The sequence below is a fragment of the Haliotis rufescens genome, unplaced genomic scaffold (genome assembly GCF_023055435.1).
Source record: "Haliotis rufescens isolate VD_foot unplaced genomic scaffold, xgHalRufe1.0.p SCAF_11, whole genome shotgun sequence".
In the NCBI taxonomy this organism is placed as follows: Eukaryota; Metazoa; Mollusca; class Gastropoda; order Lepetellida; family Haliotidae; genus Haliotis; species Haliotis rufescens.
This window is the reverse complement of record NW_025963791.1, coordinates 16,563,422-16,581,904: the sequence shown is the minus strand read 5'-3', so window position 1 is coordinate 16,581,904 and position 18,483 is coordinate 16,563,422. Positions and strand designations below refer to the sequence as shown.

The 18,483-nt window shown below is 42.0% G+C and overlaps 1 protein-coding gene across 2 annotated transcripts in view; it reads right to left on the bottom strand.

The window, feature by feature from the left end:
* LOC124150830 (transient receptor potential cation channel subfamily M member-like 2) overlaps positions 1–10,457 on the bottom strand; it is a 62,480-nt gene extending 52,023 nt beyond the window's left edge. The window contains exons 1-3 of one of the 2 annotated variants that reach the window (XM_048392322.1): positions 10,326–10,457; positions 3,735–3,816; positions 3,410–3,471 (exon numbers count right to left, since the gene is read on the bottom strand). In XM_048392322.1, coding sequence (XP_048248279.1) covers positions 3,410–3,469 — 60 coding nt within the window. In that variant the 5' untranslated portion in view covers positions 3,470–3,471; positions 3,735–3,816; positions 10,326–10,457. The remainder of the gene's footprint in view (positions 1–3,409; positions 3,472–3,734; positions 3,817–10,325) is intronic. The other variant, XM_046522933.2, reaches the window with a different exon arrangement.
* Between the last annotated feature and the right edge of the window lie 8,026 nt (positions 10,458–18,483).

The following is an 18,483-nucleotide window of genomic DNA, read 5'->3' as shown; positions in this document are numbered from 1 at the left end:
CATTATTAACGTCATCATCGATGGTTAGATGTGTGGAATCATCATTTACAATATAATCAGGGCGACAACTGGTTCTAGCATTAAGGTCACCCATGACTACATGACAATATGGGTTATCTGACCTGAATATAACAATATCATTCTCTAGGATATCAAAAATAGGTTCAGCTGAGTAAGCACTTGAGTTGGGTGGCGAGAAATATAAAAGACCCCCAAAACATATTTCATTACTCATACTTTCAGGACTTTGGATCTTAAGCCACAGTATGTTCTCAGGTTCTGTATTTATAACGGTGCATAAATCAGAAAAAGCGTCTTTTACTAATACAAGTAGTCCTCCGGAATTTCTGATGGCGTGTTCATAACTGTGTATATCCAGGGAAGCAGAATACGTCATTTTTATCAGCCCGAGTCTCTACTAAACCTACAATATTATATTTGTAGATAAAATCACAAAATGAAAGTTTGCACAATTTTGATTTTAATCTCTCAATGTTTCAACAGCCTACAGTAATCCCTGAATGTTCATTACGCTGGCCTTGGCCAGAGTGCTACACTACTGGTGGAGTTTCTCCTGGGTCATGAATATTTTCACTGGAGGGTGGTCTGGGTTTGGACCGTCTAATTAGAGTCAATTTGGGAGTATCTGGAATGGCTTCATCGAATTTATTTAGTTCGTTGTCTATCTGCAGCTTGGTGTATCTCATCACAGAGAAACACCCATCTTGTCTGGCCTTGTCAATAAAAGGTTTTAATTTTCGCCGAGTATTCCTTTTGGCTTTTCAGATATTTGCCCCCATCATTACTTTCGACTTGTGGTTAGGTTGGGCAAATGTGACGAGCAGTGGTTTGGGACCGGATGCCTTGGATGGTAGTCTTCTTACATTAAGCACTGCAAAATCTTCATATTTAATGTTCATAGTTTCGGTCATCACCTTGGTTATGGCATCGAGGGTATCTTCATACGATTCATGACTGTCCTTCCACGTTATAGAAAAACACGTTGTTTCTTTTGGCCTGGCTTTCCATAGAGTTTATTATGCGGGTAAGATGTGACATCATCTCTCAGTTCTGTATTTTCACTGACAATACAGAACTGAGAGATGATACTGGATATCTTGTTCCATGTTATTCATTCTTCGTGTCAAATTTGAAAAGTTTTCAGACATTTCTTTCCTCATATTTCGAATTTCCACCAAAATATCTCGACTGCTAGGGTCAACCATGCAGTCCAGTGTATCTTGTTTACCTCAGGTGTTTGGTCCGGGGCCCGGGTTACTCTCAACATCATTACACAACTGTATCAAAAGCGCAACACTGACAAGTACGGTCGCTCTCATGCAGCATGGCGACACGTATGGATATCACTCGCTTCACTCTACCATACATGAATGCGACAAAAGTACCTGTAAAGCATCCGATGTTGCTTCTATATGTTGTTAGGTCACAACCCATGATGCTTCCTCTTGTCCTTGTCCAAGGTATGGCCCTGGCAGGTAGATATTTACTTTGTTTTTATTCAGACAAGTCAGAGCTGTTTGTCTGTGTGTTCTATCACCTTGCCACCAGGCGGCGCTCCCGTTCAGTATAGTTGTTCCCACTGACAAGGAGTGAGTAAAACAACATAACTAGCATAAGTAAGCATCACTACATTTATTGTTTGACCAAACAATTTGTTATAAGTGACATGTCAAATACTGATAACCAACACTTCAAGAACTTATGGGATATTTAATTGTTTGATCAATGGGGCATTTGTCAAGAAAAAAACAGTGACCATATATAACTATCAACCTCAATGCTGTATAATGCATAGAAACAAAAGAAACAAAGAAGCCAGAAAGAGTTTTTTTTCTTTTATATGCAATAAATGAAAATTGAAAGTAAGCGAGACAGAACGGCCTGCACTTGTTACGGATGTCTGGAGTGACTTCTGTGTTGTCTCTAAAGTCGCCCTTTCATGTGTTGCCTGTATAGGCACGCTTTCCTGTGTTGTCTCTAAAAGCGCCCTTTCCTGTGTTGTCTCTGAAGTCTCCTATTCCTGTGTTGTCTCTGAAGTCGCCTATTCCTGTGTTGTCTCTGAAGTCGCCCATTCCTGTGTTGACTCTGAAGTCGCCCTTTCCTGTGTTGTCTCTAAAGGCGCCCTTTCCTATGTTGTCTCTAAAGTCACCCTTTCCTGTGTTGCCTCTGAAGTCGCCCTGTCCTGTGTTGTCTCTAAAGTCACCCTTTCCTGTGTTGTCTCTACAGGCGCCCTTTCCTGTGTTGTCTCTGAAGTCACCCTTTCCTGTGTTGTCTCTGAAGGCGCCCTTTCACAAATTGTCTGCTCACTGACAATTCTTTGATAAAGGCGGGTTGCTGCAATAGCCCACGAAGAATGATTGATCTTCACTTAACGGCTCACCGAAAACGAAACAGGAAACCGTCGTCGTTGTTGTCAGCTTCTTGGGTGTTTTCATGGACATTGGAAAACCTTCTTTGAGCCAAACACAACTGGCAATCTGTCTCCGAGCCGCCAATCTCCATCTACTCCTTAGCATAAAGACATGTGCTCAAGTCAATTCCTCTCGGCCCGTGCACCTTGTGCAAGCCACTCAGTTTGTAGTCACGTGGTTTTAACACATTTGCTTTACCAGTGTCAGTTTGGTATCGCTTAGAGAAGATGAGAAGTTTTGATATCGATATAAATATCTTCCTGGAACATCCAAAGACGGTTGATAAACTGGGGAAACCACCCTAGCACACCCCATTGACGCAATTGTGCTCCCCTCTTTGCTAATCTGTTTTTTTATACATATGAATCGGAATTTCTGCTCGGATTGGACAAAATATAAACAAAGGAACTTAGCTAAGAAATTTTACTTAAGTTAAACGCCACAGAACAACTATTCTCGATTATACAGATTAACAAGCATGCTATTGGCTGAAACTGAGGGCCAGTGTTATTAAACCGGAAGCTCACATAACTCATTTAAGGTCGTCATAGGTATGGTGCCCTGTGTAGAGAATATAGTGCATTGGAAATGTGTATATTAAATGTATTTAGCAAGGTTGCAATGGGTTTTCCGTGATTGTTTAATTGATCCTCAATTACCACAGTCAGGCACAATCAGCTACAAAGGCACAAGAAGAACCGACACATCCTAGCTTTGAATATGAGAATAGTTTAAGAATGTACTGGAAACAAATTCGGATTTTGTATCCCACTATTCTGCATCAAAACTGCCATGCTTGTGCGGACCATTTTTAGCTGGAGGGTACAAAATGTCGCTCATCACTATGTGCAGAATAGAAAGGTGCATAGATGATCAAGTACATTTTGCATTCATGTGTGTTTTGTGTTTTGTGTATTTGTGACATAATGACAAACTTAATATGAAGTAAATACAATTTGTCTGAAATTTGGACTTACCTGTTGCTGGGACGAAGTGTCTTCTTCCGCCATTGCTTTACACTTCGACTCCGGGACCATACCTATCATACATATGGATATAGATCTGAGTGAGAAGTGGTGTTATTGTATCTATGCTCTGTCTATTTATGCAAGGGTCGTGGTGGTGAAACCCTTCTTTTGTATAAAGGACACCTCAGCAGTTCTTTTGACAAATAATACATAAATAGGTTTAATCTCAAAGCCGAAGCGTTGCATGCTGTTCACAGTGTTCTTTGCATTCTCTACCATAAACTGCATGACTGCATGAGTTGTCATAGTTTCTCTATTTATTCGTATTGCTTACCCGTTGTTCACATTCTGTTAATCTTCACCTCTAGCTGTTGTATTTGTATTACCGACTCTTGAATATAATCTTTGACTTGGAGCTAAAGCATAAATGTTAATTATACTTATCTTTTTAATATATTTGGGCACTGTGAATAATGCGTGCGCATCCAAGATGGCGGCACTTCCGGTTCCGTTGGCGCGCGTATCCAAGATGGCGGCACTTCCTGTTCCAATGGCGCGTGCCTCCAAGATGGCGACACGTCTGTTTCCGAGGGGCCATTTCCCCATCCAAGATAGTGGCACGGCGCCTCCAAGATGGTGGGAGGAGAGAAGTTCGGAAGGCGGTAGCTATAGGGTGGAGGGTACTTTGGTTTGGTGGGTGGGTGGATGGGTGGATGGTGAAGAGGGTCGTCAAAGCAAGGATGAAAGCGTTCTTTCGGGAGAGATGGGTGGCCCTGAAAACGGCCGTTTGAAGAAGAAGAAAACTTTTGTGGCGCTGTCCAAGAAGCAACATCATGTCCAATCTTATTGACACGACAAGGATCGTCGGAGCGGAAATTGCTGCCATCTATGTATGCCATCTAGGTGCCCTGCGTTTCACAAATTGTTGGAAACAGGAAGCGGAAACAGACTGAATCATCCACAACACCAGCAGCAATAGCAACAGCAGCAGACAGGAAAACGGAAGTGTGGGTTAAACGCCTCATGTACGTGTCCTTCAGGATGGTGTTACAATTCCCTGCACTGGAATGTTCCATCACGTGCCTTTGCCCCTAGAGCATACAAAGGCAGGCAGCCTTGACACTTGTCGCATTGCCATGGAGGAAAGGGTGGCAATGCTTCTGTCTCCATCCCCCAGCGGCAGTCTTTGCACAGCGGCAAAGGCTGTGCAACTGGAGTCAACTGGAATTCAGAAGGCTAGGCCTCCAAGGGTATAGAAGACAACACCTGTCTCCGTCATGGAGATCGAGGAGAGCCTTCCCACTACTCCCCATTTTTTTCATATAATTATATTTTCCTTTATCATCCACTCCCATCCAGCCAAACCCCACACCCCTTAGCTTTATTAGATTAGGGCTGTAAAGTTTATAAGTTTTGGGTTGCACCTCTTTATTTATTCATAACGCTTTTTTCCCCCAAAAGTATAAGTGCAACCCCGTGTGCGAAATACGCTATGAGTCGGAAAGCGCATGTTAAATCTCCAATGTGATGATGATGATGACGTTCATCAGGCACTCATCGCCATCATGACGAGCAAGCAGAAATATGCGTATCGTTTGGAGAGGAAAGACACGACACGATCAAGACGGTTAAGGACTGCTAACCATACTTGTCGTTTGACATTCAACCCAGACTACTTGAAAACCGTACCACCGGACCGCGTTACAATAGAACTACCGTCTTTATTTGATGGGGTGATCGAGGACTTCTATAAACAGATGTCAGGCCAGAAGGGGGAACGTATTGGTCTAGGTATCAACCACCCCGCTTTGAACACTCCCATACGGTTCCCTTTCGTTGCTTTGAAGATCTCCATGGCCTAGATATCTTGAATGCCATGGAAAAAGTCCAACAGTCCAACAAAGCCCTTAACATTGATGCCACCATGGTTGTGACTTTAGTACACGTAGCAGATCCCGAAAGGCTAGGATCAGGCAAGGGCCGAAGAGGCCGAACTGAGGGTAGAGGCTGAGTTGAGATGTCGTCTACGTTGTCTGTCTGTCTGTCATGTCTGTACACATGCTCGTTGTAAAAGTAAAGAAAAAATAAAGAAAAAAAAAGATAAAAGAGAAAGGCCATGCTTGAGAGATCAGCTGCCTGGTGTCAGTCATCCCAGTACACAGGATAGAGTTTTATCACATCGTCAGTGACATGCAAGACGTCATGGAGTCCACATATGACGTCACGTGATGATAATGATAATAATGATGATGATGAAGAGGTCATGACCTCCCCTGTCCGTCATGTCTATGCACATGCTCGTTGTGAAAGTTAAGAAGAAAAAAAGAAAAAAAAAGATAAAAGCCACTGGCCTTGCTTGAAAGATCAGTTGCCTGGTGTCAGTCATCCCAGTACACAGGTCGTGTTCAAACTGTGGGAAGACATTTTCTAGAAGAGATGCCTTACTTCGTCATAAAAACACGTCCATGTGACCAGTGACATCACCGCCACCACTGCCACCACCACCACCGCTGCCGTGTGTCAGTCAGCCCAAACACAGGATGGTGTCACGTGGTGATGATGAAGAAGAGGTCATGACCTCGCCTTTGACCCTACGTCACCCTTTTACGATGTTCATTGCGGGACCCACGGGATCAGGAAAAAGTTCCTTTGTGAAATCAAGTAAGGAGCAGATGCATCGCCCCGAGGTGTTCGACACGTAACCCCATCGCCTCGTGTGGGTGTACAGTGAATGGCAACCGCTCCATCATGAGCTAGAAGAGATGTCAGACCGCTTAGGGGCCGCTCTTGAGTTGGTGCACAGCATGAAAGAAGCGGATCGTGCCTTGCCTGAAAAAGGGGTGGCCCGCATTGGCTGGTCATCGATGATTTGCTGGGGGACAATACGAAAGAAGAAGAAACGGAAGTGCTGCGATGGTTCACCAAGAAAAGTCATCACTGAAACACATCCGTGCTGTATCTCACTCAGAACTTGTTTGGGAAATCGCCGCAACATCTTATCATTAGTCTGAATGCTCACTACATGGTCCTCTTTAAAAATCCGAGAGATGCATCACAGATCGACAGTCTGGCTTGCTAGTTGTTTCCGGGCAAAGTTCTTTAACTGCGTGAAGCCTATGAAGACACCACCCGAGAGCCTTACACTTACCTGTTCTTTGACCATAGCATACGTGCCCGCCTGTTTTCGAGATCCGAGATGCCCATCGTGTATGTGCCGAACCTGAGATGTAGAGACTTTCATAAAAGCAGGCGAACCCCCACACCTTCCTTCAGTTGAGCCACAGTCATCATGGGGCAAAGATGGTCTATGAATGCCATGCCATCATCCCGAGATGTCCCAGATACCGAGTCGGTGTCTGAAAATACGAGAGAACAAACGAGAAAACACACACTCTTTATGGACGACACATGGCGACTCAGTGACATTCTGGAGGGACCTTCTCCTTCTTACACCTTGAGTCATCCTCCTCATCCTGACTATGATTCATTTCAAGAACGTCTCAGGTATTTTCAAACGTGGCCTAAACAGGTGACCCCGACCCCTTATGACATGGCCAAGGCTGGTTATTTTTATCAAGGACGAAGTGACTGTGTTATCTGTTATTGCTGCGGAGTGATATTCTGCCAATGGGAAGCCACAGACAAGCCCTCGAAAGAACATCTGAAGCACGCCAAAGTCCCCTGAGAACACTTGTGTGTGTTTTGTCCTGATTGAGAAGTGAACGAAAAATACAGACGTTCGTTGTCCAAAGAAGCCTCGAAGAGAAGAGAGTGTCTTGTTCACTCCTAGTGACAAAGTTTCCTGTTCACTGAGTTTTAGGAATGTACAGACGTTCACACCATAGTGGTAAAAAAAGAAAAAAGTTCATATTCACAAAAATTACGGGGACACCCCTCATCCTGTGGCTTTTTGTTTTGTTGTGTTGGTTCATGTGAGCGGGGGGATTAAAAAGTGGAACAAAAATAAGTGTTGTATTGTCTTTTTAGGATGGGGAAATCAGCTTGCCCAACCCAGGGAGAAATTACAGGATCAACATGTACACCCAAGAAAAAACAGGATCTGACCAATCAGAAGCCTGGTTTGTGGACCTATCAGAGGGCTCGCTCAGACCGTTCTGGGCTCTGATTGGTCGAACCAAGGTTGTGCTTTCTCTCCCATGGTAAAATCCATTTCCCATGGAAAAGAAACACAAGGGTCGGTCCGTTTTGGAAAAATGAGGTGCAGCCCAGGCACCGGAACAAACCAATCGGTGCGCTGCGTTTTGGACCAATCAGGAAACAGGGTATCAGTCCATCTCCTATAAAAATCAAGAGCGAAACCTAACACTGCATTCTATAAAATCAACCCTGTATTCTCGATAAAACTGTATGAAGTGCCAGACCGACAGTCACAGTTACCTGTACTGCCCTGAAATGACATGTACCGAGTGCCACACTCAAGGTCACAGCCACTATGTCTGTCCGAAGATAAGCAGATGACTCCCCAGGGCCCATTTTACAACTGTAAAGTCGTGGGTCATTTCGCTGCAGACTGTCCAGAACCCAGTCGAAAGAAGACTCCCCAGGGCCCATGTTACAACTGCCAAGTCTTGGGCCATTTCGCTGCAGATTGCCGAGAACCCATTCGAAAGAAGACTTCAGCAGCGCCGCCCATGTCGACAAAAGTGACACAAGTGACATAAGTGCTTCATCTCATAGAAGCCATGCATATCGATGTCCGTGCCCTAAAAGAATGCATCGCACAACTCCATGCGGACGTCACACCACGTCTAGGCAAAATAAACGGGACAGAAGCCCCTCAAGAAAGCACCCCTCAAAGCGCCGACGACGTCATCAGTCCAAGGAGGAGGAGGAGGAGGTGGAGGATGAAGAAGATAGATCATCTGGGCAAAGTGACTACCGCATGGCACATTCTGCTCCACTGTTTTTCCAGTTTTCCTACAGATTCCTACCTTTTCCAGTTTCCAGTTTGTTTTCCAACGGCCTTTTTCAGGGCCATCCATCTCTCCCGAGAGAACGCTTTCATCCTTGCTTTGACGACCCTCTTCACCACCGACCCAACCCCCCACCCACCAAACCGAAAAACAATCCGCCCTACCGCCTTGCCGCCTTCCCAACTTCTCTCCTCCCACCATCTTCGATGCGCATGCGCCACTGGAGCCGGAGGTATCGCCATCTTGGATGCGCACGCATTACCACAATGCCCTCTTCGCGCATGCGCAGAACCACTTTCGGTTCTGAAGCGCTGCCACCAACAACTAACTTGGTATCTTTCGAAATTTAAAAGTATATTGGGGAATACATAAACAAGTCTTTTGTGCTATAGAAAGTAGATCATCAGAAAAAACAACAACATTTGTCATATTTCTTTGTGAAAAAGTGACCGCTCCTTTGATTCTATGTTCAATGATCGAGGTATGAACATAATTAGGTTTATTCAGGTATTTTATATTACAATGTTCAGATGCATTGCGCTACGTTGATCCACCTAACCGGGATCATTCGCCCAGAAATACTGTATAGTGCGGGAAATCTACACCCGACTTGACAGTTTTATACAGAGAATGACTGTCAACTTATACGACCTGTTCGTCATTGTGATATACTGAACAAGCCCGTGTATGGAACGTTATTCCAAGAACCGTCCCACCAGGCGGGACTGAGGTTTTCTGAGAAGAGTTAGTGAGGCGTGAGACTATTACTTCGATCGGCGAATACTCACCGCCTGTTGTGCAATGTTGATATCTTTTAACACCATTGCCGTGTCTGTTCAGGTAAATTCGTGACTTGACTTTGCAAGATTTTGTCTTTGTGACGGGTGTCACTGGTGGTACAGGATACGCGCACCTCGTCACCTCTACAGCTGCTATCATTGCTAATCGATAGTGATTCATATTAGTCAAGGACCAACCTGTAGGCCCCGTGACCAAATCAAGAAAACAAAGGTTTGAAAGTGTTTTTGAGTTTCTTGATGTATACTGAACAATTTTGACTTGGGCTGCTGGGGTGAAAATCCCGGGCATTTTATGGGAAGGGTCAACAAAGGTCAAACAGGTGTCAAAATTCAAAATTGTGTTGGTATGCATATCAAATTACTCGTCCAGTCATAAGGAATCCAGAAATATATAGTTTGTTATACTTCCGACCTTAAATGGGGGAGCTATGGCAAAAAACGTTGAAAGGTCAACACACTTTTGGCAGTCGGTGAAATTCACAAACACAGTTAACACTGTCCGATAGTCATGATTTTAGTGTCTAATAATATGTTTTCTGACATGACAAATTCAACCAAGCAACTTTTAAAAGTGAAAAGGGTTACCTTCACCTTGAAAATCGAAAATGGTTGGCTGCACGAAGAATTGTAATGCTTCAGCAAAGTCACAGTATCCTTGGCCAATAACGAAGCATATTTCAGAATCCATTGTCCAGAAATGCTTACTTGCCAATACGGTATTCACAGCCAGCACTGCCTGAACATCTGAGTGATACCAGAGCAAACTGCTCTGTAGAATCGGACATAGATTCAGATACTAGTGATTGTGACAGTGATTCCGACTCTGCATCTGATGGGTATGACACAGAGTAGGATGATGAAATGTGCACTAAAGTAAGGTTAGAAAAGCATTTCTAGACAATGGATTCTGAAATATCCACGATCCACGCAGTTGGGATGCGATGACAATGCGTTTCAAGCATAGTCGCATTTTACGCCAAACATGGGTTAATGAAGATCTATTCTACCCCGGATCTTCAGGGGTCTAGACACACACTTTTCATATAGTCGGAATCGCAGAAAAGACGAAGTAGTAATATGTCAAATTTAAGTCATATTGTAGCTGGTTGTCTATGTAAATGCTATGAAAAAGAATTTACATTGTCTGACATGATATGAAATAACTTCTTGGACAGTACATGTCCATCTTACCTGCTATGGAAAACGCGTGGCGTACCACCAGGAAAGGATCTTCTCCTTAAAGCACATCATTAGAATGCAGAAATACTACTCAAATAATATTCTGCGGTATAACAGTTCCACAGAAACGCATTGCAGTGTGAATATTGATTCCTCACTAGCCTGCAACGTAACTATGACAGCATCACAACAATTGATGCTAACAGCGTTCTATATAATGTCTGTATTGATTGTTCCATGTAACCAGCTTACAAATCCGGTTTTTAACATAATCATGTTCATGCTTGGTTTCTTGTTACTTGTTTGTGGTTTGACGCCAGAAGCAGCAATGCTTCAGTTATCACGACGGCATCGACAAGATTTAATGGTTGGTATCATTAACAATTACCCACGCTATCGTGTAAGGATCGAACCTATATACCCCTGTGGATGATTTGTGACATATTATTGGCTGACGTTGAAGGTTTTAGATCACTCTGTCTGAACTGAGCGTAAAAATACACCACAGAGTATTAGTGAATGGAATTAGATGAAACTCACAGCGGGGACTCTACTGTATAAACTTTTGGGTGACCTCGGTACACCTGGCATATATCGTTGTTGTATCAAATGTCAAAGCAGCTTTGAAGGTCATTTATGTATTTTCATTAAGAAAGCATTGGTAGTGTGATATTGTAACTTCTTATTTGTAATAGAATCTGTGTTTGCTAGAATCCACGGCAGTAACGGTTGTTGACAGGTTCTCGTTGCTTTGTGTGTCATAATAACTTTTACTTTTGAGAATACAACATCAAAGCCATGATGGTTGGCTGTAAAACATACTAGTGTCTCTGACAATACATCAAGGACGAGATATGATAATGACCCTTGTCATACTGTTTAGTTGTGGAAGTCATCAAATGTCTTCATATGAATGAGAAAGGACTTTGTTCTTTTCAACCCTTGCTTGTCTTGGACCTATTATGAAACTACACAAAATGCCTTAACGTAGGGGTTTGTAGGGAAGTGCTTTCTAATATTTTACATGAGCAGGACTTTGGACCAATCTCATTTAAATCAGACCTTAGTTCTCCCTATCGCTAAAAAATATCTGAGGACATCCCATTACGGGTCACGTCAGAACGACCCTTCATCCGACCAGTCAAAGTGTCGCTTACCAGATCATGAAAGTGACAGTCGGAATGTGTTTTCTAATCATGCGACCTCCAAAACGACAGTTTCGGCCCGTACGACTGATTCCGTCTAAATCATTGTCTATCTCTCGCTTCCGCGGGATAAACATTTGAACGGAAGTGGCGTTTCGCAGTACGTGGGAAGCACTGCCATACAATCTCAACCATATATTAGACATTCCGGAATGGTTGTTTGTTCAGTTTTCAAAATTTTATTCGAGAACGTTAACTGTGTCAACATATTTTTCAAGCGTAGTCAGAAATGGAAGTCGCCAGGTTGAAACGAGTGTCGTAAAGCTCGATCGAGAAAGCTGCTTTCTGATTGTCGACTTCTTGTTAGTCGTTTCACTGGTCGGTCAAAGTCCGCGAAAGGCCATTCTGACGTGACCCGTAATGGGATGTCTACAGATCCTAGTTTTGCGGCAGCGAGAACTTAGATCTGATTTTAATGAGATTGGCCTTTGGACCAAATTGATTTTCTAGTAAGATGTAGATACACATATTGTCCCAAGTGCATATATTCCCCGCGTGGCCAAAACTTGTAAGCAACTGATGGAAACTGTTAGGCATATGAACATATAAAATATTGTCCATTACGAAATCCTAAACTTTTCCATAGCTTTAAAATGTGTCATTTTCAGTGGGCCAAATATGATTCTTTACATATGCATATGTTCCCTAAGTTTAGCAACCTCACCCGTTTCAGGTCGACCCCACAATACCTTTATGTTAAGTGAGGTTGAAATTGTTGTAAAATATCGATATTTGTTTTTTCAAATTGTTGAATGGATCTGTATACCCTGTGGTCAAGGCGCCACAGCTACGCACTTTAATTGTGACTGGAATTTGATCGTAGGTTAGAATCCAAGATTCGCCTCGGTAATCTTGGCCATGCCTGGGCGATGCATACATCACTTTCGGTGTTCTACCAACGTCCAACTAACAGGTTGCAATATAACTGATTACCGTTCAATGCGTTTGAACATTTTGTTCATTTGGTACCAGAAGCTTTATATTAGCTGGTATCGAATCACTTTACAAAGGCTTTTGCTGATGGGTGGGTCTACAAACATAAAGAGCCCACAGTATCCATGAGAGAGTATAGTTCTTGATATCGCTTTGAAACATTTAGCTAAGCCAGAAACAGACCCAACTAAATCGGACAATGGCTGCATGTTCTTGAATTTGAAATTTGCAAACAAGGGAATTGATGCCTTAAATATATTCCTGAACCAAATTAAAAACTTCACAATCCTAAAATTTTAACATTTTGACCAGTTATCATTGTGGGCCATTATTGTGTATTTAAACAGTAATGGCCACGTATTGTCTTCAGATAACACCCGTTTTTGTGCTTGTGAATCGATCAAAATCGACACTTACGATGGACTCAGAGGAATTGGGATCAAGTCGTCTTCAATGATGAATCCCGGTTTAATCCTCGATTTGCTGATGGTGTGGGGTGCTTTCTGTGGCAATGCACGTTCCAGGCTTCTTGTCATCCGTGGCAATCGTAACGCTGCTGCTTACCGGAACAGGTACTGGCACAAGAACTTTTATGGCAGCACATGGACCCGGTTTGATCTTCCAACACGACAATGCCCGACCCCACACAGCAATTTTGACAAGGAATTTCCTTCAGAATGCAGGAGTCAACGTCATGGACTGGCCGTCAAGGTCTCCCGACCTCAATCCCATCGAACACCTCTGGGATGCTAATGGCAGAAGTCTGCGCACTCTCCAGAACAACCACAGAATTTGCAAGATCTGGGCACCATTTTGCAGCAACAATGGCGTCGTCTTCCCAATCATGTGTTCACAAGCATCACAAGGTCCATACGGAGGCGTTGTGTGGCAGTTGTCAACGCACATGGTGGCCATACACGCTACTGAACTTGTGTGCCATCAGATTCTCGTGCTTGGGACTTATGATTTAAACTGTTGATGTTATTACCGAATACCGTAGATGCTTGGAACAAATTAAGGTTACCACCGTTAATTAAAATCCTTCTTTGGACATTAATGATTAAAAAGTACCTTCTCTGATACATTTGTCCGTTGTATATCATATATGGGATGACTTTTAAAAATGGGAAGTTTTTAATTTGACTCAGTATGTAAGTAACATTCTCAGACAAAAACAGTTTCCCAAAATGTTCCACAATATTTCAAATTTCAGGAACCACCAACAATTTCATTTTCCTATACGAACACAGTTCCACACAGGTTGTTCAACTGTAGAAACGTGTTGCAGACGTGGACTTAGCAGCTCATGATGTAAATTCCACTACTTGTGGATGCCAAGATTCATCATACTGCTATCAACCTGTAGGTCATATAATCACAGGTGACTTCTCTATCGTTGACAATAAGAACCTTCGTCAGTTATTCAAATATTGACCAAAATACCGCGAGCAATCTCCTACCAACAGAGAATACTACGTTAAAATCATTATTGATCCTGTCGAAGAATATGCCAAAGAATCGGCCAAAAGAGAAGAGGAACCTGTTGAATGTCTTTCAGAGTGGGTTAAGTCAGTGCATGATGTTCTCATTGGTAGAATGCACAAACTTAAAAAGAGAAAACGGAATTTGGGTAAACCCATTCTGTCCCAGCCAACTGTCATACAAGTCTGGCTGAACAGTTTGTAGGTTTTCCTACTGACAAGGCCTCAAATTACATGACCATTATGTGGAAGCATCACAACATTAATTGTTTGACCAAAGAACTGGGTATAAATGATATATCAAATAATGCCACATATAAGGCCAGTATGTAAACTGAGTAAGAAATCTGCCATAACCATGTATCAGTACTATCAACTTTTGACTTGACTCTAAAATCTGAAGACTTGTTCATAGATCTTTTGTACAGGGTTCCAAAGTTACATAACAACCCGTACAAAGAGAGATAAGATGCTGGGTCCAGCAAATGTACCACCAAATCCCTGTCTGAAAGACTAGCCATAATCCTTAATACAACAAAGGAACGACTTTCTTAATATTCACAGAATGTATCTGAGACAAGAAGAATTAATACCCTGTCGATTCTCAAAAAATCCAAGGATTTGCTTGACTTTTTACAATCACAGAAAAGAACCAACTTCCATTCTGTTAAAACATGATCCCACATGACAAACTTAAGGGAAAACTTCATTCCTTCATCCCCGGGGCTCTTGTTACAAAACGTGGTGACCACAGATACAGTTAAGTATCTATATTCAGAGGTTCAGGACAGTTCATACAAAATGAATGCAAATGCCATCTGGAGTTTACTGAAGAAGAAATATGTGAAATGTTGGACTTCCTCATTAATAACATCTACGTAAAATTTGGGGGTAAAACATTCAGGCAAGAAATAGACATCCCCATGGGCACCAATTCCCCTTCTTGCAGATCTGTTTCTTTGTGCATATGAATCGGAATCTCTGTTCGGATTGGCAAAGTCAAAACAAGGTAATTTGGTCAAGAAGTTTAACTTAAGCTTAAGCTATATCGATGATCTGATATCATTCAATAACAATCAAATAGATAATTCCCTTTCAGCGATTTACCCACCTGAACTAGAAACAAAGGACACCAGTAAGACCGCCGCATCTGTTTCATAGTTAGATCTATGCATAAAGATTCAGTGTCACAAAACACTCTCAACAATGGATGACTTCAACTTTCCAGTTGTCAACTTTCCCTTCATGTCGAGCAATATTCCAGCAGCTCCGGTCTTTGGTGTCTACATTTCGCAACTTTTGTGGTACAATCGGCATGCTGTTTCCTACAAGATTTCAAAGAGCGTCTTACAACGCTTACTCAATTCTGTGATTAAGGTTACAACATTCAAAGCCTCAGTAAAGCTTCCAAAAAGTTTTATGGTAGACATGTGGAGGACAATTCCAAATTTGACGCATCAGTGACAAAAAAATATGTTCGACTTACCTTTGCACGTATTTGTGAAGCGTGCCACCAGTAGGGCAGGATACACTCACCTTTCCGCGAACACCTGGTACCAACACTATTTGATAGTGATTCATAAACACATTCTCGTGATATAGTCGGAATCGTACAATCGAAGGTGTATTCAAAATAATTACACAAGATATACCGTGGTGGTCTTTTATCAAGCATATTCAACTGTTTCCGGTTTTAATGTTCACAAGATAATGTACCCAAATTTGGTGAAGAATTTTAGGAAAAGTTATATTTCGATGTTTTTCTTTGGATCGAGCATATCTGATTGCAATGCATCTCTGGACATTTTTACGTTGTCTGCGAGCTATCAAGATCTCCGTGAAACTGTTATCTATGCATACTAATTAAGACACTGTAGATAAAACGGACGAAAATTATGCCTGTGAGATAAATCCGTTGTCACGCGGGCTCTCGGTGTATATGGTGTGATGAGCCCTGTGTTCGCGTCTATGTACTTCTCCCGGGACTGGGTACACGGGGCCCATCATGTCCCGCTCGAGACCGGTAAACAACTTATAATGTCCCTGCCGTCATTGTGCTTGAATATTACAAAAGGCGGCCTTAAGCAACACTCACTTACACGACAAAAGCTTTGGGGTTCATTTAATCGGAATTCCCTTGATTTGAATTCCTGAACCCTCTATCCCATCAGCTGAAATGTATTGAAGCCGATCTCCAAGTAAATGTCGCTTGTTTTCAACAGATATCTGCAATAAACGTGTTGTCAAGTTAATGATTCTGGCTGTAACATGTGCCTGGCTGTAACACAGTATCGACACATAAACGCTTTAACGCATATCCACTGACATTTCGTTCATAGTTACAGCACACATTTCACGCACGATTTTTTAAATTGCATTTTTTTATCTCTGCCGAAATAAAAGGTAAATAACTTACTGACCACATAATCTGTTTTGTTTCGTTTAAATATAATCGCAAACGTCTGCTTGTCGTTGAAAGGAAATTCTTCAGACAGTTTCGATCGTTTCTTCCCATCAACAAAGAAAATTCGGCACTTCGTACTCTTTGGCGTGTCCTTGATGTATCTCCATTCCATGTACCCAATGATACCCTTGTCCTTATAGAATGAAATGGATATCGATATCTTTAAAATAAATACCCTTGCATGTAGCACCAAGAATGTATTAATCAATAGTATTCACAAGAGCAAAATCGGCGTAGAACTATTAAAACCTTACTTTGTAGGATGCATAAGTTGCAGATGTACCGTGACGCTCCTTCCAGTGGAGTAGGCGAGAGGAAGTTTGTTTATTCAACGATACTACAAATGTTATGAATACTTACAACAAAACGACATATTTCAAATTCAAAGATAAAAGAAAACATATCAAATCGGACTTATTTCCTGATGCATGAACATACAAGAGAAATCCCTCAGCAACTATTCGTTGGGGATACATACAATACTGAAGACGTGTATACAATGAGAAGAGGACACTCATCACTGCTGCATGCACCAGGTCGGTTTGGTGCTCTTGTCCAGGTAAAGAAACATGACTGCTGCAATGTTGGAGGCCTCATTAACCCTTACAAATGTGTTTTTTTGTGTTATGTCAGTCCGCTATGCGCTTTCTTAGTGTGTCAGTCCATAAAGAAACGCATGGTGTTCTTGTACGCTGTAATAATGATCACAAAAAACTTCAAACATTTGCTTAAACGAAAAATACTTACTATATACTTCAAAGACAGTCTTCCTCCTCGACACCGGACAACTGTATCAGATCATTTTCTCATCTCGTCGCATTTCATAACTTTGTTGTGACCACCGAGAGTGAATGTTAATAAACATGCGTACTCCGCTCTTATTTCATTTCCGGTGATACGCACGTGTCTCTCAGCATTGTTCACTTGCGGGATGTTTTCACAAGAAAACATTGATGCAAAGCATCAAAGTTCCCCGCCATATGTGATGCCTCACAAACGCATAATTATGATGTTACTGAAAGGCATTAAGGAGCATAATTATATTAACCACAAATAACACAACGCTGTTGTGGAAGAAATATTATTATTTTGAGTATGGGGCAATACAGTTGATACATTTGTATAGGGAAGGTATATTTAAAAATAGTTTCTTGTTTAAAGCCGCACTCAGCAGTATTTCAGCCATATGACGGCGGTCTGTAAATAATCCAGTCTGGACCAGATCATCCAGTGATTGACACCAAGAGCATCGAGCTACGCAAATGGAATATGATTTTTTGCATCGACCAAATTTTCGAGCCTGACTAACCAATCCTCTTCGTCGCCTCTTACGGCAAGCATAGGTTGCTGAAGACCTATTCTAACCTGGGTCTTTATTTAAAAAGTAGATCGAAGGAAATGGAAGCAATTTCTGGCACAAATGTAAACATGTGGAAATAGTATCAAAATAGTATCAAAAATAATGTAAATGAAAATACTAAGGGCTCCATATGGCAAAAAAGTCATACTAGATAAGGTCTATTGGTCACAACTCAAAATATTATCGCGTAGTTGGAGAACATTTCAATACCGGGACTAATCAATAACGGAGATTCCTCGTCTCTTGTTTTACGTTTTTTGGTCAGTTTCTTTTTCGTATTTCTTTCTTTCAAAGAATAGTAATTGTGATCATGATGAGTTGAGTTACTTGGTATTTTTTCTATGTAATTTTTTTTTATCCAGTGTCAGTAACTGTTGTGGAATGTGGTTTACTTGTAACAATGACTGGTTTGAGTTCATTTGATGATGATTGATTGGTTTGTCGTTTAACGCCGCACACAGCAATATCCCAGCTATATGACGGCGTTCTGTAAATAATCGAGTCTGGACCAGACAATCCAGTGCCTTATATCATGAGCATCGATCCACGCAATTGGGATCGATGCCATGCATCAACCAAAGCCTGGCCATCCGATCCCGTTTGTCGCCTCTTACGACAAGCATAGTCGCCTGATATACTGTTAAGATGTAACATAACAATTCATCCATACTACTAAACAGAAGTAAAACCGCTTGTCCATTCGGATCAATCTGACCCAAATCATTCC